At 41.3% G+C, this 23,302-nt stretch overlaps 1 protein-coding gene and 1 pseudogene across 2 annotated transcripts in view; one reads left to right on the forward strand and one right to left on the reverse strand.

The window, feature by feature from the left end:
- The window catches only part of LDHC (lactate dehydrogenase C), a 71,499-nt gene that overhangs the window by 10,416 nt on the left and 37,781 nt on the right, over positions 1–23,302 (forward strand). For both annotated transcript variants that reach the window (XM_066253859.1, XM_066253860.1), the window contains exon 2: positions 9,446–9,563. In XM_066253859.1, the coding sequence (XP_066109956.1) occupies positions 9,446–9,563 (118 nt within the window). The remainder of the gene's footprint in view (positions 1–9,445; positions 9,564–23,302) is intronic.
- Positions 6,789–7,303, reverse strand: LOC136320701 (prolyl-tRNA synthetase associated domain-containing protein 1-like; annotated as a pseudogene).

The raw sequence follows: 23,302 nt of genomic DNA on the forward strand, positions 1-23,302 counted from the left end.
TCTGGACCTGTGTCTACCATATGTGGAGAAGGACGGTAGACCATGGATCTAAGTACCTCAGTGTCGTTGAGGCTATTCATTAAATTTCATTTGCTATATAAAGCAACCTAAAATTTACTCTTAAAGGGATACAGTACAGAGTAGGTGAAATCTAACCATAGCATCTCAAAATAAGGTTATCATTTATAGAAAAAATTTTAACTGACTCTACATCTCTTAATTCCATTCTATAGTTTATAAAAATTCTGCAATGAATAGACTTATCATTTCTAATCATGTATCTAGAAATGATGTGGGTTTTTTTTTGCCTGACCGGTGGTGGCACAGTGGATAAAACATCGACCTGCAACGCTGAGGTCGCTGGTTGGAAACCCTGGGCTTGCCTGGTCAAGGCACATATGGGAATTGGTGCTTCCTGCTCCTCCCACCTTTCTCTTTTTCTCTCTGTCTCTCTCTCTTCCCTCTCTAAAATGAATAAATAAAATCTAAAAAACAAACCAAAAAACCAAAAAAAAAAAGAAACGGTGTTTTTACTTTTACTTTGCCTTTTTTTTAAAACCCATATTGGTATAGATTAAGTACAGTTTCTCTACCAATGGAAATCATATTTTGAGTAATCAAACTTAGGGATATACGGCTATCTTATGAATATTCCATTTAATTGTACTAGAGGAAAGTGATAATTTTTATGACAAGACCTGTAGACTTTCTGTAGTATGGTCTATGCCAGAGCCTCGATTGATTTTATTTGAATTTGAGTGATGTGGAGAAGTCCTCCCGGGGGTGAGGACAATGAAGATGCAAAGACCCAACTCTGGGGACCAGGTTCAGTGATGCAGATCCACTTTATTCAGGAATTAAGCTAGCTTATATTCAGCCAATAGGATGTTACAGCGTGTCCTTCATAGCCAATGGCTGAAAAGATCAGGGACCTGTGTAGTTGGCGCTAAGTCACTTCCTTATAGCAGGTGAGCTTCCTTCCTGGGTATGCCCAGGAGGGTTCTGGGAGCTGGAGTATTCTCACAGCATTGCATCCGCCACAGCTGCTAGGAATGCACTCTGCGCTCCACCCACATCTCCCCCTTCTCTTTTAATTAAGGCCAATTGGACTTGATGAATGACAGCTTGCTGTTGTAGCTTCTGAATGCTACGCATTATACAATGGAACCCTAGTAGAACTAAAACAAGTATAATACCTGTTATACCAGGGGTCCCCAAACTACAGCCCACGGGCCACATGCGGCCCCCTGAGGCCATTTATCCGGCCCCCGCTGCACTTCTGGAAGGGTACCTCTTTCATTGGTGGTCAGTGAGAGGAGCATAGTTCCCATTGAAATATTGGTCAGTTGGTTGATTTAAATTTACTTGTTCTTTATTTTAAATATTGTATTTGTTCCCGTTTTGTTTTTTTACTTTAAAATAAGATATGTGCAGTGTGCATAGGAATTTGTTCATAGTTTTTTTTATAGTCCGGCCCTCCAATGGTCTGAGAGACAATGAACTGGCCCCCTGTGTAAAAAGTTTGGGGACCCCTGCGTTATACTATATGCTAATAGATTAGCTGGATTAAACAATGAGGCAAGCTTCTGTAATGTTTGACTAGTTAGGAAACAGAATGGGGGTCTTAAACAGGGGATTCCTCCTACGGGTCAGGATGTCATTTCCCTCCCATTGTGTTACAGAGACCTTCTAGGTGCTGTTAAACACAGTTCCATTTTGATTGTAAAAAATGGACATAGGTCGTCCATGCATGCCCCCTTTCCACAAAGGTCCCAGTGTCTAAACACAGAACAGATGGCTTGCCATGGGCTGCGTACAGCATATGGTTGCAAGGCACATTACACAAATTACAACAACATGACAAATCATACAATTTCAACAATTACAAAGGTACATTTCACCAGTCTCTGAGCACTTTGCCAAAAGCACAAAATGTCCTCAGCTTTCTTTATAGCCATGGGAAAGCTTCCTGGGGCAGGGTAAGGGCCTCCAGCAAAGCCACCCCCCACCCCCATCAGGGTACTTCACATTGTCCAAAATCCATAAGTCCATCCAACAAAGGAGCCAATGCTCACTCTGGTCATAGTCCAGGAAATCAGTCCGTGTACCTGAGGCATCAGCCACCCTCCCTCATCCCTGCCATCCTGGCAGGTCTTACACTGTCCCAAAGAGGAGCACATGGCAATAGCAGTCAGCATTTCCTTCTCTGCTCTGGAGAGCGTGATGGCATACACCCCTATGTCCCAAAACGTCAGCAAACCCATCAGTGGCTTAGGAGGCACTCCCTGCTGTTCCAGTGGCCACTGGGCGATGCAAGCCTGGCTTCTGTTCATCCTCCCACTGCAGCTGCCACCGTTTACCTTCTGGAGTCTGTGAATCACAACTCTGGCCTAGTTCTCCTCATCCTCCAAAGATGAACTGAAAAACCAGCTCACACTGCTGGGCTCAAGCCCCGGGCTGCCGCCGCCTGCGTCTGGGAGTCAGTGGTTAGCAGGCCGTGAGGTCTTCTTTTGGAGCGCTGAGGACTTCCTCCCCTCAGGGTTGTGGCTTTGGACAGGTGAAGACTAAACCACTGCAGGAGTCGTCAAACTTTTTATAAAAACTGCCCACTTTTGCAGTGCTGGTCAACCTTGTCCCTACCACCCACTAGTGGGCATTCCAGCTTTCAAGTGGGCCAATCACGGCGCCATTTGGTTGATCTGCTACCACCCACCATGAAAGCTGAACCGCCCACTAGTGGGCGGTAGGGACTAGGTTGACCAGCACTGCAAAAGTGGGCGGTTTTTATAAAAAGTTTGACAACCCCTGAATTTAGTGGGTGCCCAAGAAACCCTGTCAAGCAGGTTGGGGGTTCCTGGGATCCAAATTGGCTGAAAAACAAGCATAACCTCTCCCTTGCATTAGAAGAGGGTATGGTCCCCTCCACTGTGCTGTGGCTGGGTCCTTCTAGCATCATTTCAGAAAGAGGGAGAGCAAGAGATACAGAAAAATAGACAAGATGGATAAAAAGAAAAAAGACACATGGGGTCTTAAACATGGGTCTGCAGCAGGAACACGTGTTGGAGAAAATGGCATCTGAGAGGCTGGGGTGGGCATTGAGCCCCAGTAGGGAATGCGGAAATAGCAACTTCCGCTTTTTCCAGCGGTAGAGCTGATGGCACAGTTAGCAATTAGGTTAGTTTCGTTTATGCATGCTCAGCCGCAATTTTGTCAAACTCGGAGGCTAAACTACTTTCCTCCTCAGTGGAGGGGGGCGAATAGAGAGGTAGGGGCTCCTCAGAGAGAGGGGAAGCCTGTAATATTTTTGGCACCAGCGGAGGGTCCCCAGGAGGAGCACTGGCCAAGCAGGCGCATATTGCCAATAAGGCAGGAGTGAGGCCGAGAGCGAACGTTTGCTCTCCATGCACCTCGGCCGAACAGATGCGTCGGAGAGCTTGGGTTCAAGTATCTGGGTCCCAGAGAGGCGCGTCCCTAATCCAGGGATTGAAAACAGAAAGGATCTCCCAGTAAGTACAGGGATCCTTTTCACAAACTTTAACTCACCTACTCTGCAATAGGGCGTGCAGGGCTCGAGCCTGCAGGGCTCAAGAGTGGGGGAGAAGGTTTCCCATTGCAGAGGGTCACTCATTCGTCCCTTGGATGCCGGTTAGGTCCCTGCCTGATGTTGGGCGCCAGTTGTGGACAAGTCCTTCTGGGAGTGAGGATGACGGAGATGCCCGACTCCGGGGACCAGGTTCAGTGATGCAGATCCACTTTATTCAGGAAGTAAGCTCGCTTATATACACAGGTTCAGCCTATAGGGTGTTACAGCATGTTCCTCAAAGCCAATGGCTGAAAAGATCAGGGAGCTGTGTTGTTAGTGCTAAGTCACTTCCTTATAGTGGGTGAGCTCCCTTCCTGGGTGTGCCCAGGAGGGTTCTGGGAACTGGAGTATTCTCACAGCATTGCGTAAGCTGCAGCTGCTAGGAATGCGCTCTGCGCTCCATCCATAGAGTGAGGTGAAAAAAATGTCAATTTTCCTCACTGTTTTTGAACTACATTCTATGTGATAACTCACAGTACATAATCTTGGGATCTTATACGTTTCATATACTATAATTGAAAGGGGATGAGTGCTGTGGTTTTTTTTTTTTTTTTTTTTTTTCATTTTTCTGAAGCTTGAAACGGGGAGAGACAGTCAGACAGACTCCCGCATGCGCCCGACCGGGATCCACCCGGCACGCCCACCATGGGGCGACGCTCTGCCCACCAGGGGGCGATGCTCTGCCCCTCTGGGGCGTCGCCATGTTGCGACCAGAGCCACTCTAGCGCCTGGGGCAGAGGCCACAGAGCCATCCCCAGCACCCGGGCCATCTTTGCTCCAATGGAGCCTTAGCTGCGGGAGGGGAAGAGAGAGACAGAGAGGAAAGCGCGGCGGAGGGGTGGAGAAGCAAATGGGCGCTTCTCCTGTGTGCCCTGGCCGGGAATCGAACCCGGGTCCTCCGCACGCTAGGCCGACGCTCTACCGCTGAGCCAACCGGCCAGGGCAGTGCTGTGGTTTTTAACCACTGGTCCGCCAGAATTTTTGTGCTGGTCTGTGCTGGTTAATCACCCTAATGTAGTATTAAGATTATAGACCCAAACCAGCAGCTGAAAACCACTGTAATCTATAGGACTGCAGAAACTTGTTCATGTTCACTTATCCTTTGAACAAAGACTAAACAAATCCTTCTAATGACCTCTGCTGATCATTAAAATATAACATCAGTGGTATAATGATTACAACATTTTCCATCCCTGTTTTGAGTATTTTTCTAGATTAAGATTTTCTGGCCCTGGCCAGTTGGCTCAGCGGTAGAGCGTCGGCCTAGCGTGCGGAGGACTAGGGTTCGATTCCCGGCCAGGGCACACAGGAGAAGCGCCCATTTGCTTCTCCACCCCTCCGCCGCGCTTTCCTCTCTGTCTCTCTCTTCCCCTCCCGCAGCCAAGGCTCCATTGGAGCAAAGATGGCCTGGGCGCTAGGGATGGCTCTGTGGCCTCTGCCCCAGGCGCTAGAGTGGCTCTGGTCGCAACATGGCGACGCCCAGGATGGGCAGAGCATCGCCCCCTGGTGGGCAGAGCATCGCCCCTGGTGGGTGTGCTGGGTGGATCCTGGTCGGGCGCATGCGGGAGTCTGTCTGACTGTCTCTCCCTGTTTCCAGCTTCAGAAAAATGAAAAAAAAAAAAAAAAAAAAAGATTTTCTAAAGATGCACTTATATAAAAAGTTAATTAGCTTATTCTTTCATTGAAAAAAAATCATGTTTAAAATTACACACCCAGTAATGGGAAATTTTTAGCCCTTGCCTCGTGTTTGTTTTACATAATTATTTTGCTGGAGAGTTCTTATTCCTTAATCCTCATCCTCCAAAGATAATCAATATCAACAATTTAATATATTCTTGCGTGACCTGTGGTGGCGCAGTGGATAAAGTGTCAACCTAGAAATGCTGAGGTCGCCGGTTCAAAACCCTGGGCTTGCCTGGTCAGGGCACATGTGGGAGTTGATGCTTTCTGCTCCTCCCCCTTCTCTCTCTTCCCTCCCTAAAAATGAATAAGGCTTACAAAAGTTTAAAAAAAAACCCACAGGCCCTAGCCGATTGACTCAGTGGTAGAGTGTCGGCCTGGCGTGCAGGAGTCCCAGGTTTGATTCCCGGCCAGGGCACACAGGAGAAGCGCCCATCTGCTTCTCCACCCCTCCCCCTCTCCTTCCTCTCTGTCTCTCTCTTCCCCTCCTGCAGCCAAGGCTTCATTGGAACAAAGTTGGCCTGGGCGCTGAGGATGGCTCTTATGGCCTCTGCCTCAGGCGCTAGAATGGCTCTGATTGCAACAGAGCGACGCCCCAGATGGGCAGAGCATCACCCCCTGGTGGGCATGCTGGGTGGATCCCGGTTGGGCGCATACGGGAGTCTGTCTGACTGCCTCCTTGTTTCCAGCTTCAGAAAAATACAAAACAAACAAACAAACAAAAAACCCCACAAAAAACAATTTAATATATTTTTATATTCCTTCTAATTTTTCCTTATATGTACACTATCATATGTATAATTTTATATATGTTGTTTTGTCACTTGCTTTTTTCAACTATAATAAACCCCCAATGATGTAAATTAATCTTAGGTAGTTAAATAATCTTAGTTTTGATGTAAATTCTTAATCTTTGAAGTCATTCCTTTAATGAGTCATGGGGAATGGAGGATGGGGGAGGGGTGGATCTGAGCTAATACTTCAATACATATTTTTAAAAATAGCTTTAAGTCCCTGGCTGGTTGGCTTAGTGGCAGAGCATCACCTGGTGTGTGGATGTCCCTGTTCCATTCCCGGTCAGGGCACACAGCAGAAGTGCCCATCTGCTTCTCCAACCCTCGCTCTCTCACTTCTCTCTCTCTCTCTCTTCTCCTCCCCTCCTGTAGCAAGGCTCCATTAGAGCAAGCTGGCCCTGAGCACTGAGGATTGCTTCATGGCTTTCTCAGGCTCTAAAATGGCTCGGGTTGCAACAGAGCAAGGGCCCAGATCAGCAAAGCATCGCCCCCTAGTGGTTTGTTGGATGGATCCTGGTCAGGGCACATGTGGGAATCTGTCTCTGCCTCCCCTCCACTCATTAAAAATAAATAAAAATAAATAGCTTTAAGATGAAATATCTCTCCTAAAATAACTTAACTAGTCATCAAATCAAAGGTGTTAAATATTTTTATCACTCTTAATGCTCTTTACAAATTACAAATAAGAAATACAGCTTTCAGAAATGAATGTATTCTAAACATTAGTCCAATTAGTTGTTTTTATCAAAATTTAATATTATGGGGTCATGTCCTGTCTTCTTCACAAATGTAAGAAAGTCTTCAGGGCTCAATCCCATGGTTGCGGCATTGGTCATTGGATGAAAGTACACCTTTTCGTGTCCACCTTCCAAAAACGCAGAATCCAAAACAAATTTCACATCTCCTTTATCACAGAATAGTGCCAAGGGTGTGACACAGCCTTGGCCAACTTTTAGTTTTTCTAGCATGGCTGTTTCATCAGCAAACCGCAGCTTTCCACTCCCAACACCTAACTGCTTGGCAAGATCATTTAAATTCATCTATCATGAAGAACTGTCACCAGCCAATAGCCATTTTCCTTTTTGTCTGTAAGAAATAAGTTCTTACTATGTCCTTCTTTCAAATGTTGGATATGAGGCCTCATTTCTTCAACTGTAAACACCTCCGGGTGCTCCACAACCTTCTTGCGGATGGGGAATGTGTCAAGTTGGTGCTGGAGCACAGCCCGCAACTCAGCGCAGCCCATGCTGCAGTCGTGCAGGGCCTGAGAACCGGAAGGGGACTGGCTTTTTTTTTTTTCCAATCAGTTAGCCAAAAGTGATTGTAATCCTTCTTGATGAAACTGATTATCCTCCTATTCCTAATATATGACACATAATTTAGTAAATTTTAGAATTTACAGTTTTTTCACAAAGACCAAAAGGTACCTGATCTGAGAAAAAAACATTAGTAAATATGGACTTGGATCCCTTTCCTTGCTGCTTGCCTTTGGAATCTGGCCACCAGAATCTCAGGGTATATACTGCTTTTATATACATAGTTTTCTATTATGGTGAATGTGGTGAAAACCCAATTCAAATGAAAGAAAGCAATAAAGAGACTATTGGTCATATAACTAAAATATCTAAGAGTAGAGCTAGCTTCAGGGACTACAAGATTCTGGAATTCAGACATATCGATATACAGTGTTTATATATATATATCTGGCTTATATTTTCTCTATTGGGTTAATTCTCAGACAGGGTCCTTACTATGTGGTGATAAAGATGGCTGTACAGTTTGTTCTTAGAGTCTTGTATCATTCCTAGAGCTATGATTCTAAAGAAAAATGAGACTTCATTTTCAAACCTCATAGACCTTGTGCCCATTTGTTATGCCTAGGCCATATACCCATTTGTGAACTAATTTCTGTGACCAGAAGGAAGGATAGAACAATTGGTTGGGTCTGGTTATATGCCCACCACTCCTGGGTTGCAGGACAGACATTAATTGTACTGTCCAACCCACACGGAAAGGGTTCCCACAGGTGGCTACCTTTCTGTTTTGGCCATAAGGATGCATATGCATACTGAAATTGGGTGGTGGGCACACAACACAATCAACAGTTCAAATGCTAGAGAAATGTTTATCTGAAACCTATGTATTTTTTTGAAACCTATGTATTTTTATTGATCAATGTCACCCCATTAAATTTAATTTTTTAAAATAAAATTTTAAAGAAAGGATGCATACTGATAACAACTTCAGCCAATTCAGAAATTAGGAATATGGGTTAAATATAATAAAACCCTTTGAAAGAATTTCATAACTTTTCATTGGTTTTAAACTGCCATCTGAAGTGGGAAAAAACCTAATTCTAAAAAAATTAACAGTTATAAGAAGGCAGAAAATTAATTTTTGCTATATTCTGTTGTTTACTTTGACTTTTGGTCATTCCAGGCATATTCAAAAACTTCATTTTGTATTCTTTTTTCTATTAAAAATATAACTGCCCTGGCCGGTTGGCTCAGCGGTAGAGCGTCGGCCTGGCGTGTGGGGGACCCGGGTTCGATTCCCAGCCAGGGCACATAGGAGAAGTGCCCATTTGCTTCTCCATCCCCACCCCTCCTTCCTCTCTGTCTCTCTCTTCCCCTCCCACAGCCAAGGCTCCATTGGAGCAAAAGATGGCCCGGGCGCTGGGGATGGCTCCTTGGCCTCTGCCCCAGGTGCTAGAGTGGCTCTGGTCGCGGCAGAGCGATGCCCTGGAGGGGCAGAGCATCGCCCCATGGTGGGCAGAGCGTCACCCCTGGTGAGCGTGCTGGGTGGATCTGGTCGGGCGCATGCGGGAGTCTGACTGTCTCTCCCCGTTTCCGGCTTCAGAAAAATACAAAAAAACAAAAAAAAAACAAAACAAACAAAACGAACAAACAAAAAAAAATATAACTGTTGGCCCTGGTTGGTGGCTTAGTGGATAGAACATAGGCCTGGCATATGGACATCCTGGGTTTGATTCTTGGTCAGGGCAGACAGGAAAAGCGATCATTGCTTCTCTCCCTCTTCCTCCCCCCCTTCTCTCTCTTTTCCCTTCCTGCTGCCAGTGGCTCAATTGGATCCACCTCGGGCCCTGAGGATAGCTCCTTTGGAGTGTGACAACCTCAGGTGCTAAAAATAGCTCTGTACTCAAGCATCAGCTACAGATGGGTTTGCTGAGTGGATTCTGGTCGGGGTGCATACAGGATTCTGCCTCACTATCTCCTCTTTTCTTACCTAAAAACAAATAAATAAAAACAATAAAAATATAACTCTCCTTTGATTATAAAATAACCATGCAAAATTTTTTCTCATTTTCTTAAAATAGCAATAGGAACATTTTCCAGACTATTTTATTCATAACTTTCATGTGTTTTAGGATTTGGCTGATGAACTCGTTCTTGTTGATGTTGCAGAAGACAAATTGAAGGGAGAAATGATGGACCTTCAGCATGGCAGTCTTTTCTTTAATACTCCAAAGATTATCTCTGGAAAAGGTTAATTTTAGTTTTATTAAATTATTTTCAGAGCTTTAAAAAAGTAATTATGATAATTTTACCAAACTGATATCCATAAATATAGAATTAAAAATAGCACCATTATCATTAGGACATACAGTTTAAAGATTAGTTTTTTTGTTTGTTTGCTTCTTTTTGTGATAGAGACAGAGAGACAGAGAAGGACAGGTACGGACAGACAGACAAGAAGATAGAGAGATGAGAGGCATCAATTCTTCATTGTGGCTCCTTAGTTTTTCATTGATTGCTTTCTCATATGTGCCTTGACCCGGGGGCTCCAGCAGACCAAGTAACCTTGGGCTCAAGCCAGTGACCTTGGGCTCAAGCCAGTGACCTTTGGGCTCAGCCAGCAACTATGGGGTCATGTCTATGAACCCACACTCAAGCCAGTGACCCCACGCTCAAGCCAAATGAGCCCGCACTCAAGCTGGCAACCTTGGGGTTTCGAACCTGGGTTCTCTGGGTCCTCTGTCTCCCAGTCTGACGCTCTATCCACTCCCCCACCACTTGGTCAGGCTCAAGATTAGTTTTTTAAAGAAAAGAACATCTCATTCTCAGTGGAGAAAGTTTAGTGAATACAGAATAGTATAAAGAAAAGTTAAAAAGTCTCTTCTAATAGTTTTGCATATTTCCTTTTTCTATTCATTTTTTTTTACATAACTGACTATATATATGCTTTTTAAACTTATTCTGCTTATAGATTTTATAAAGGATATACAGTTTTGACTCATTTATTTTTTAAGATTTTTATTTATTGATTTTATAGAGATAGAAGGGGTGGGGGATGACAAGTATCAACTCATAGTTGCTTCACTTTAGCTGTTCATTGATTGCTTCTTGTATGGACCTTGACCAAGCAAGCCCAGAGTTTTGCACTGGCATCCTCAGCATTCCGGGTAGATGCTCTATCCACTACCCCAGCACGGGCCAAGCCTGTCTTGAGTAATTTTTATAGCATTATTGATATATTTATCTTACTCTTTTTTTTTCTTGAGAGAGAGGGAGGGAGAGAGAGAGGGACAGGAACATTGAGCTGCTCCTGTGTGTGCCGTGACTGGGAGAATCAAACCTGTAACCTCTGCGCTCTGGGATGACACTTAACTAACCAAGCTATCTGGCTAGGTCTTATCTTACTCTTCAACCTGATTTTCTTTTTGTGCTTATAGTGGATCAGGTTTCAAAGTACTGTATAGTGTGAGGCTATAGAAGAGGAAATGGAGAGCTGGTCACCATTAGCATTAGCATTATGTCTTGGCCAACTAAGAAGTCTCAGAGAATTAGGGTAAAAAGTGTCTAGTGCACTCTTTGGTAATTTGATTCAATAGATGTGCTTTCTATTAGAAGCCCTCTTATCTAACATGATTGGAACTGTATATGGTTACTTAAATTAAAAATGCTGTTAGAGCCATCATAAATATTTTATACTGATCTAAAACATGTAAATGTACTTAGAAGTTCATTTATTAATTTTTTGATTGTAGGGCAAGGCCTTTGGGTATGACTCAGTTGACTGCAGTTTTCTAGTATCTTTTTTTTTTTTTTAATTTTGATTTTAGAGCCTGACCTGTGGTGGCATAGTGGATAAAGTGTCAACCTGGAGTTCTGAGTTTGCCTGTATGAAACCCTGGGCTTGCCTGGTCAAGACACATACGAGAAGCAGTTGATGCTACCCACTCCTCTCCTTTTCTCTCTCTCCTCTCTAAAATCAATATATAAAATCTTACAATTGATTTGAGAGAGAGAGAAATAGTTGATTTGTTGTTCCACTTATTTATGCATTCATGTATATCCCCTGACCACAGACCTGCAACCTTGGTGTATCAGAACAATGCTCTAACCAACAGAGCAACCTGGCCAGGGCTGTAGTATCTTTTTTAAAGTACACCAATAGTGATCATTTCAATTTTTTTAAACTACTATAATTAATTTCAAGATACTCATGAAGCAATTTGATCACAAAACTTTACTAAATTTTTATGGTTTTTCTTCACTTTATTTTTCTTGTGCCTAAAAGGACAATTTTTAAACAACTTGTTTTTAATGTCTAAGACAGTGGTAGTCAACCTGGTCCCTACCGCCCACTAGTGGGCATTCCAGCTTTCATGGTGGGCGGTAGCAGAGCAACCAAAGTATAAATAAAAAGATAGATTTAACTATAGTAAGTTGTTTTATAAAGATTTATTCTGCCAAACTTAGCGAAAATCCGACATAAAGTACTTGGGTAAGTAATTATTATTATATACTTTGACTTGCTGTAACTCTGCTTTATAAATTTTATAAAGTACAGTTACTTGCCTACTTTATAAATCACCATTACTGTGGAACCGGTGGGCAGTTAGAAAATTTTACTACTGGAGTGACGTCACGGAAATGGCGCCGTGAGAAGCGCGTCCGACAGCTCTCCCCTAAATCACAACAAATTTATCAACTAGAAACAGAAAAATTTATCCTCGGAGCATTCCGGAGTTCCACACAAACTGAAAGCAAAAGGACTGTTATCACTTGAATCTGAGAGACGAGGGTGTGGAGGAAGCTACCGCAGCAGCGACGCTCATTCAAGCCGCGAGGGAGTGCGCCTGCGGTGAGTCAGCCCATATACTTGGGAACCTCGAGCCGCCGCGAGCGGCCGACGCGCGCGCGCCCGGTCCGGTTGAGCACCGCTGACGTTCCCAGCGGCCCGCACACTGCGAGTGGGGGTCGCCGGCCACCGGTGCCCGGAGCGCCCCATTTGCGCGCGTGCCTTGGGCATTCCACGCGCCCAGGGCGCCCTGCTGGCCCGCACACCCAGGGGGCTCCATTATCCTGCGCCTGGTGCGGTCCAGCCGCCAGCGGCGGGGCGAGCGGGAGAGGCTTGGGAGATTCTCTCCGTGGGCGGGGCACCTCACCCAGCCATTCAAGCTAACAATCAAGCGTTGGGGGAGGGGCGCGCGCAGGCAGCCTAAAATACCTTCGGAAACACAGCTGCGACCCAATCACTGAAATTAGCTTAACCATAAAATCTGCGCACCCTCGGTTCTAATTGATAAGATCTCTCTCAGTTCAGCGATCCAAGACAAGAGGCGTGATATTTTTTAGTACCTCTCGCTAAAGGGGCGGGGGCAACTTCTGATTGATAGAGCCTCCATATTCAGGGATAAACGCTAACAAGAAGGACTTGGCAGATAATAAAGTCTATACTACACTAGTCGTAAGCAGAGACTAGTGCCTCTTCTTCCCTGCAAAAACAGGCTACAAAGTGTGGAAAGCCTGGGTTGAGAGGTCCAACTAAATGATAGGCGCTGAACAGTCACCTTGACAACAATTGACTCCCACCCCCACCTGATTACACTGGAGGCCCTGACTCTCAGAGCCTTTCCCAAAGCCTTGCACTGAGTGGGGATAGAGTGGGGATTTCCCAGCTCTTTGAGCCTCTTACTCCCCAGGCAGAAGCAGTTGCAGCCTTATAGCTGGATCACCAGGCTGCTAATTCAGAAAGGGGGGACTAGGAGAGAGAATCCAGGAAAGCAAACTCTCTCATCGTTGGACCCTGCAAAGCCAACAAGCCTTTACTTCCAGCAAGACTAAAGCCAATTATATGACATTGCCATAGAATCCCATCAACTGCAAATCCCTACCTAAGAGTGACACAGGGGCAGAGCCTGGGGTACAGAGTCACTGACTAGGAAGAGGGAGAGAAAAGAAAAAGGAAGAAGTTAACCTCTCAAAATCAAGAAAAACCCACAGACTTTACAACTTGATCCACTAATTTTTTTTTTTTTGTTGTTGTTGTTGTTGTTTGTTTCTTCTATCTTTTTGCCTTTATTTCCTCCACCTCGGTCCTTCTATTCTCTGCCCATCTTATGCTTCCCCTTTCTTGAACTACACTACCCATGAGTGTTGCATTTTATTTTTCTTCTTCATCCTCACCCTCCTTTAAGGTTATACTCCAAAACACTTAACTCTCACTCTCTCCTCTTTTGTTTTTTTTTTTTTGTCTTGCTTTATTTTGTTTTTTTCTCCTCCTATTTTATTTCTTCCTTCGTTTTTCTCTTTTTCTTATTTTTTCCTTTCTATTCATTTTTTCTTTTCTCATTTTACTTTCCTCCCATATAATCCTCAATCACGAACAAATTAGTTAATTTGGGACTCAAGGCTTTTTTTTTGCTTTATTTCTCTTTTTTGCTTTTGTTTTTATTTTTTTTCTCTTGTTTGTTTATTTTTTTGGCATTTTGGGTCCTCCCAACCCAAGGTCTCCATTGTATTTAGTCTTCGCTCCACTTAATACAACAGATTTTTACTTATTATTTTTATTTTTTCTTCTTTATTATTCTTTTTTGGTCCTTTTTTCTGATTCCCTCTTATCCCTCTCATTATATCTCTTAGTTGACCATCACTTACAAGCAAATCATCTTATGCTTGTCTAAGATTTTCTTCCTTTTTTTTTTTTTTTTTTTTTGCATTTAGTAGGTCCCTACTCCCTTTTTTTTGCCCCTTGAACTCTTCACCCCAAATCAGGCCCTCCATTATAGGCACGATATTTCCCTGAGGAGGGGAGAGGAGGGAAAGAGAAGAGAGAAAAAAAGGGGGAAATAATAAATTATTACTTTTTTTTTTGTGGGGTGTTTTACCCCCTTTTTTTTTTCTTTTTACTCTTTATTAATTCTAATTAGTGCTATCAATAAGACCACCCTCAGATGCCGATAAGAAAGAGGAAATCGAATATTATGGATACAAAAGAAAGAGAGGTAACACAAATAGATGTGGAAAAATCTATGGAGAAAAGACTTAACATATTGGAAGCCTTGGAGCTAAATGACAGAGAATTTAAAATAGAAATCTTAAAAATACTCAGAGATATACAAGAAAACACAGAAAGGCAATATAGGGAGATCAGAAAACAACTCAATGAACACAAAGAATATATTACCAAGGAAATTGAAACTATAAAAACAAATCAAACAGAAATGAAAAACTCAATTCACGAGCTGAAAAACGAGGTAACAAGCTTAGCTAACAGAACAGCCCAGATTGAAGATAGGATTAGTGAAATAGAAGACAAACAACTTGAGGCACAACAGAGAGAAGAAGAAAGAGACTCAAAAATAATAAAAAACTAGAAAGCCCTACAGGAATTGTCTGACTCCATCAGAAAGAATAACATAAGAATAATAGGTATATCAGAGGGAGAAGAGAAAGAAAATGGAATGGAGAATATACTCAAACAAATAATAGACGAGAACTTCCCAAGCCTGTGGAAGGAACTAAAGCCTCAAATTCAAGAAGCAAACAGAACACCAAGTTTTCTTAACCCCAACAAACCCACTCCAAGGCACATCATAATAAAGATGACACAAACCAATGACAAAGAAAAAATTCTCAAGGCAGCCAGGGAAAAGAAGAGTACAACATATAAAGGAAGGCCTATTAGATTATCATCAGATTTCTCAGCAGAAACTCTACAAGCTAGAAGAGAGTGGACCCCAATATTTAAAGCCCTGAAAGAGAGGAACTTTCAGCCAAGAATACTATACCCATCAAAGCTATCCTTCAAGTATGAAGGAGATATAAAAACATTCACAAATACAGAAAAGATGAGAGAATTTATCAACAGAAAGCCCCCACTCCAGGAAATACTAAGGGGGGTTTTCCAACCAGATTCAAAGAACAAAAGAAAACAACACCACAAGTAACAGCTCCACCAAGAACACAATAAAACCAAACTTAAACTGTGACAACAAAGGAAAAAAAGGGGGGAGAGGATGGAGATTAACAGTAGCAAAGGATGATGAAGTGCAGAAATACTTATAAGATAGGGTACTACAATGAATATGGTAGGTACCCTTTTCATTACTTAATGGTAACCACCCTTAAAAAAACCACCACAAAAACACTTGACTTAAAAAAGGTAGCAACAGAGGAAAGAAGTATGGAACACAAACAAACAAAAACAAATGATAGAAAAACAAAAGAGAAGAATCAAACTAGATACAAAACTAACAGAAAGCAATTTATAAAATGGCAGTAGGGAACCCACAAGTGTCAATAATTACACTAAATGTAAATGGATTAAACTTACCAATAAAAAGACACAGAGTAGCAGAATGGATTAAAAAAGAAAATCCAACTATATGCTGCCTACAAGAAACACATCTAAGCAACAAGGATAAAAACAAATTCAAAGTGAAAGGCTGGAAAACAATACTCCAAGCAAACAACACCCAAAAAAAAGCAGGCGTAGCAATACTCATATCTAATAATGCTGACTACAAGACAGAAAAAGTACTCAGAGACAAAAATGGTCATTTCATAATGATTAAGGGGAATTTGAATCAAGAAGACATAACAATCCTTAATATATATGCACCAAACCAAGGAGCACCAAAATATATAAGACAGCTACTTATTGACCTTAAAACAAAAACTAACAAAAATACAATCATACTTGGAGACCTCAATACACCGCTGACGGCTCTAGATCGGTCATCCAAACAGAGAATCAATAAAGATATAGTGGCCTTAAACGAAATACTAGAACACCTGGATATGATAGACATCTACAGGACACTTCATCCCAAAGCGACAGAGTATACATTTTTCTCTAGTGTACATGGAACATTCTCAAGAATTGACCATATGTTGGGCCACAAAGACAATATCAGCAAATTTAGAAAAATTCAAATTGTACCAAGCATATTTTCTGATCATAAAGCCTTGAAACTAGAATTCAACTGCAAAAAAGAAGGGGAAAAACCCACAAAAATGTGGAAACTAAACAACATACTTCTAAAAAATGAATGGGTCAAAGAAGAAATAAGCGCAGAAATCAAAAGATATATACAGACAAATGAAAATGAAAATACGACATATCAGAATCTCTGGGATGCAGCAAAAGCAGTAATAAGAGGAAAGTTCATATCACTTCAGGCCTATATGAACAAACAAGAGAGAGCCGAAGTAAACCACTTAACTTCACACCTTAAGGAACTAGAAAAAGAAGAACAAAGACAACCCAAAACCAGCCGAAGAAAGGAGATAATAAAAATCAGAGCAGAAATAAATGAAATAGAGAACAGAAAAACTATAGAAAAAATTAATAAAACAAGGAGCTGGTTCTTTGAAAAGATCAACAAAATTGACAAACCCTTGGCAAGACTCACCAAGGAAAAAAGATACAGGACTCAAATAAATAAAATCCAAAATGAAAGAGGAGAGATCACCACAGACATCATGGAAATACAAAGAATTATTGTAGAATACTATGAAAAATTATATGCCACAAAATACAACAATCTAGAAGAAATGGATAAATTCCTAGAACAATACAACCTTCCTAGACTGAGTCATGAAGAAGCAGAAAGCCTAAACAGACCAATCAGCAGGGAGGAAATAGAAAAAACTATTAAAAATCTCCCCAAAAATAAAAGTCCAGGCCCAGACGGTTATACTAGTGAATTCTATCAAACATTCAAAGAAGACTTGGTTCCTATTCTACTCAAAGTCTTCCAAAAAATTGAAGAAGAAGCAATACTTCCAAACACATTTTATGAGGCCAACATAACCCTCATACCAAAACCTGGCAAGGATGGCACAAAGAAAGAAAACTACAGACCAATATCTCTAATGAATACAGATGCTGAAATACTAAACAAAATACTGGCAAACCGAATACAACAACATATTAAAAAAATAATACATCATGATCAAGTGGGATTCATCCCAGAATCTCAAGAATGGTTCAACATATGCAAAACGGTGTAATACACCATATCAACAAAACAAAGAACAAAACCACATGATCTTATCAATAGATGCAGAAAAGGCTTTTGATAAAATACAACACAATTTTATGTTTAAGACTCTCAACAAAATGGGTATAGAAGGAAAATATCTCAACATGATAAAGGCCATATATGATAAACCATCAGCCAACATCCTATTAAACGGCATAAAACTGAGGACTTTCTACCTTAAATCAGGAACAAGACAGGGTTGTCCACTCTCTCCACTCTTATTCAACGTGGTGCTAGAAGTTCTGGCCAGAGCAATCAGACAAGACAAAGAAATAAAAGGCATCCATATCGGAAAAGAAGAAGTAAAGCTATCACTTTTTGCTGATGATATGATCCTATACATCGAAAACCCGAAGGACTCCACAAAAAGATTATTAGAAACAATAAACCAATACAGTAAGGTCGCAGGATACAAAATTAACATACAAAAGTCCATAGCCTTTCTATATGCCAACAATGAAATATTAGAAAACGAACTCAAAAAAATAATCCCCTTCACGATTGCAACAAAAAAAATAAAATACCTAGGAATAAACATAACAAAGAACGTAAAGGACCTATATAATGAAAATTACAAAGCATTGTTAAGGGAAATCGAAAAAGATACAATGAGATGGAAAAATATTCCTTTTCTTGGATAGGAAGAATAAATATAATCAAAATGGCCATATTACCCAAAGCAATATACAAATTTAATGCAATTCCCATCAAAATCCCTATGAGATTTTTTAAAGAAATGGAACAAAAAATCATCAGATTTATATGGAACTATAAAAAACCCCGAATAGCCAAAACAATCCTAAGGAAAAAGAATGAAGCTGGGGGCATTACAATACCTGACTTTAAACTATATTATAGGGCCACGATAATCAAAACAGCATGGTATTGGCAGAAAAATAGACACTCAGACCAATGGAACAGAATAGAAAGCCCAGAAATAAAACCACATATATATGGTCAAATAATCTTTGATAAAGGGGCCAACAACACACAATGGAGAAAAGAAAGCCTCTTCAACAAATGGTGTTGGGAAAACTGGAAAGCCACATGCAAAAGAATGAAACTCGACTACAGCCTGTCCCCGTGTACTAAAATTAATTCAAAATGGATCAAAGACCTAAATATAAGACCTGAAACAATAAAGTACATAGAAGAAGACATAGGTACTAAAATCATGGACCTGGGTTTTAAAGAACATTTTATGAACTTGACTCCAATGGCAAGAGAAGTGAAGGCAAAGATAAATGAATGGGACTACATCAGAATTAAAAGTTTTTGCTCAGCAAGAGAAACTGATATCAAAATAAACAGACAGCCAACTATATGGGAACTGATATTTTCAAACGACAGCTCAGGTAAGAGCCTAATATCCAAAATTTACAAAGAACTCATAAAACTCAACAACAAACAAACAAACAATCCAATAAAAAAATGGGAAGAGGACATGAACAGACACTTCTCCCAGGAAGAGATACAAATGGCCAACAGATATATGAAAAGATGCTCAGCTTCATTAGTTATTAGAGAAATGCAAATCAAAACTACAATGAGATACCACCTCACTCCTGTTAGATTAGCTATTATCAACAAGACGGGTAATAGCAAATGTTGGAGAGGCTGTGGAGAAAAAGGAACCCTCATTCACTGTTGGTGGGACTGTAAAGTAGTACAACCATTATGGAGGAAAGTATGGTGGTTCCTCAAAACACTGCAAATAGAACTACCTTATGACCCAGCAATCCCTCTACTGGGTATATACCCCAAAACCTCAGAAACATTGATACGTGAAGACACATGTAGCCCCATGTTCATTGCAGCACTGTTCACAGTGGCCAAGACATGGAAACAACCAAAAAACCCTTCAATAGAAGACTGGATAAAGAAGATGTGGCACATATACAATATGGAATACTACTCAGCCATAAGAAATGATGACATCAGATCATTTACAGCAAAATGGTGGGATCTTGATAACATTATAAGGAGTGAAATAAGCAAATCAGAAAAAAACAAGAACTACATGATTCCATACATTGGTGGAACATAAAAATGAGACTAAGAGACATGGACAAGAGTGTGGTGGTTACCAAGGGTGGGGGGGGAGGGAGGACATGGGAGGGAGGGAGGGAGAGAGTTAGGGGGAGGGGGAGGGGCACAGAGAACTAGATAGAGGGTGACGGAGGACAATCTGACTTTGGGCGAGGGGTTTGCAACATAATTTGATGACAAAATAACCTAGACATGTTTTCTTTGAATATATGTACCCTGATTTATTAATGTCATCCCATTACCATTAATAAAAATTTATTAAAAAAAAAAATTTTACTACTAACAGAGATACAAAAGTGGATGGTAGGCATAAAAAGGTTGACTAACTTTTGAACTGGTTTAAGACATTCGAATTCATAGAACAATTTTTAAATATTAATTTTGAATATAAAAAGAGTTGGTATAACAAAGATCAGTGCATCCAAGTGAAACATTACCAATTTAGTTGATATGTTCTGTAATATCTATTCACATCTCAATCCTTAATGTAGTGTTTATCTTTACTGTGTATTTCTTTTATTTATATTTCAAGTCATATTTTATATTATATTACATGATTAATACAACTGATGTACATATGCTTGGCATAAAGACTAACAAGCAGAAGTACACAGACGTCCTAGATAGAAGTCTACTAATTAGAAGTGTTCAGTGTGCTTTGTTCAGTATGTTTTACATCAGTCAGTCTATTGAATTGGTTAAGTGGAGTCAAGTTATGTTACTACTGTATTAAAATACTTAAATCATTCAGCCTTTAATTTCTAGTAATATGACGAGTTATATATTTGAATGAATTATTTTACTGTGAATAAAAACCTCCTGCATAAAATTTGAAAGAAAAAGTGTCATGAAAGAATTGCTATGCTTTTAACAAAGTAAAGTATTTTAAGAATAGTCATTGAATGAAGGCAGGAAACTACAGAGTTAAGCTGAACAATGTAGCTGTTTTTTCACTAGCTAGCATTAGCCAAACCTAGTGAGCTTGAATTTTGGATTTCACTGCCTCACAGGATTTAAGAGACTGGAGACAGACTAATTTGGAAAGTTGCATAGGCAATAACCCCATAAAGCTGGGATTCCAATGGGTTACACTAGGGGTTAGTAAATATTTTCTTTCTTTCTTTCTTTCTTTCTTTCTTTCTTTCTTTCTTTCTTTCTTTCTTTCTTTCTTTCTTTCTTTCTTTCTTTCTTTCTTTTTTTTTTTGTATTTTTCTGAAGCTGGAAACGGGGAGAGACAGTCAGACAGACTCCCGCATGCGCCCGACCAGGATCCGCCTGGCACGCCCACCAGGGGCGACACTCTGCCCACCAGGGGGCGATGCTCTGCCCCTCCGGGGCATCGCCCCTTCGCAACCAGAGCCACTCCAGCGCCTGGGGCAGAGGCCAAGGAGCCATCCCCAGCGCCTGGGCCATCTTTGCTCCAATGGAGCCTTGGCTGCGGGAGGGGAAGAGAGAGACAGAGAGGAAGGAGAGGGGGAGGGGTGGAGAAGCAGATGGGTGCTTCTCCTGTGTGCCCTGGCCAGGAATCGAACCCGGGACTTCTGCACGCCAGGCCGATGCTCGTGGAAATTTTTTGAGGCCTGATATATAGTACGTTTCCTCCAAATAGTCATTTTTTTTAAAGCTTAGTTGTTTTTTTTAATTTATTCATTTTAGAGAGGAGAGGGAGAGAGAGAGAGAGAGAGAGAGAGAGAGAGAAGAGACAGAGAGAGAGAGAAGGAGGGGAGGAGCTGGAAGCATCAACTCCTATATGTGCCTTGACTAGGCAAGCCCAGGGTTTCGAACCGGCAACCTCAGCATTTCCAGGTCGACGCTTTATCCACTGCGCCACCACAGGTCAGGCCAAAATAGTCATTTAAAAAAAATTTTTTTTTTAGCGTAAGAGAGAAACAGGAAGGGAGAGAGATGAGAACCATCAACTCATAATAGCACTTTAGTTGTTCACTGATTTCTTCTCATACTGGCCTTGATGGGGGAGGGGCTCCAGCTGAGCCAGTGACCCCTCAAGCCAGCAACTTTGGGCTTTCAAGCCAGTGACTGTTGGGTTCAAGCCAGCAACCATGGGATCATGTCAATGATCCCACGCTCAAGCCAGTGACCCCATGTTTTAATATTTTTATTTATTTATTCATTCTAGATAGGATAGAGAGAAGGAAAGAGAGAAGGGGGAGGAGCAGGAAGCATCAACTCCCATATGTGCCTTGACCAGGCAGGTCCAGGGTTTTGAACTGGCAACCTCAGTGTTTCCAGGTCGACACTTTATCCACTGTACCACCACAGATCAGGCCAAAGAGAGAGAGGGAGAAGGGGGAAGAGCAAGAAGCATCAACTCCCATATGTGCCTTGACTAGGCAAGCCCAGGGATTTGAACCGGCAACCTCAGCGTTACCAGGTTGATGCTTTATCCACTGTGCCACCACAGGTCAGGCTCAGTGACCCCATGTTTAAACTGGTGAACCTATGCTCAAGCCACATGAGTCTGTGCTGGAGCCAGCAACCTTGAGGTTTCAAACCTTGGACCTCAGTGCCTCAGGTTGACACTCTATTCATTGTACCACCATCAGTCACACCAGATAGTCATCATAAGTCTTAAGATTGCTTGAGAATTTTTGGAATTCAAATAAGAGTTATGTTGGCCCTGGCTGTTTGGCTCAGCAGTAGAGTGTTAGCCCAGCGTGTGGAAGTCTTGGGTTGAATTCCTGGTCAAGGCACACAAGAGAAACGACCATCTGCTTCTCTACCTCTCTGCCTTTCCCCTTCTCTCTCTCCCTCTTTCTCTCTTTCTCATGGTGAAGAGCAAGTTGGCCCAGACCCATGGTCTCTCTTCATGTGCTAAAATAGCTCAGTTGCCAAGCAGCAGAGCAACGCCCCAGATGGGCAGAGCATTGGCCCACAGGGGCCAGCCTTGGGAGTATGTGGGAGTCTGTCTCTCTGCTTCCCCTGCTCTCACTTAATTAGAAAATTTTTTTTCACAAATAAAATTCCAAGGAAAATGAACATCTCACAACATTAATAATTACATCTACAAAAAAAATGTATGAGCAAGAACCAGCAAAGAACAGAAAAGGCCACCATAGATTTCAAATATTGAAATTATCAAACAGATAAATTAACTATGATTATTCTATTTAAAGACTTTAAAGACATGAAGGACAAACTTGAAAATATCCTTGTGAGAAAGGAAACAAAAGTAACAGAATTTAAAAACTAACCAGATATAAATATATAATAGGATGCAATCAAAACTAATTAATGAGTTAGAGCAAACACATTTGAAGGGAGAACTGGTGAATCTCAGGCAATTATCTAGAAGACAGCAGGAAGTGGAAAATATGACAGGTTAAGAACCATGGAGGATAGAGTGATAAAGTATAATATTTAAAGAGGAAATATTTGAACAGATTACAATTGAACATTTTTGAGAGTTGATGAAAAATATCAATGCACAGATTCAAGCCAAACAATCTCAAGAAGGATAAATAAAAAATTTCCACTGAGATACATTTTTGTGAAATTAGAAAACACTAAAGGCAAAGAGAAAAAATTGTCAGAACACAAATTACAGAAAAGGGAGAAGAGTGAATAAAAGTAAAAGGGAGAGGGTAAGACTTATTTAATTATAGCAATAACACCAGATGACAATGGGATATTGATATCTTCAATGTACTGAAAGAGAGCAAAACTCAACCTAGAATCTATCCAGCAAAATATCTTTCAAGAGTAATGGTGAAATAAAGACATTTTCAGATGTAGATTGTTACTCTTATTTACAAGATCTGAGATGCAAGAAAATAAATGAAGAGCACAGAAAATGATAAAAACAAGGACAAATCTAAATAGACATCAACTGTATAACTATAATTTTTGTGGGATTAAGAATTTTAAAATATAGTATATAAG

The sequence above is a fragment of the Saccopteryx bilineata genome, chromosome 1 (assembly GCF_036850765.1).
Source record: "Saccopteryx bilineata isolate mSacBil1 chromosome 1, mSacBil1_pri_phased_curated, whole genome shotgun sequence".
Classification (NCBI taxonomy): domain Eukaryota; kingdom Metazoa; phylum Chordata; class Mammalia; order Chiroptera; family Emballonuridae; genus Saccopteryx; species Saccopteryx bilineata.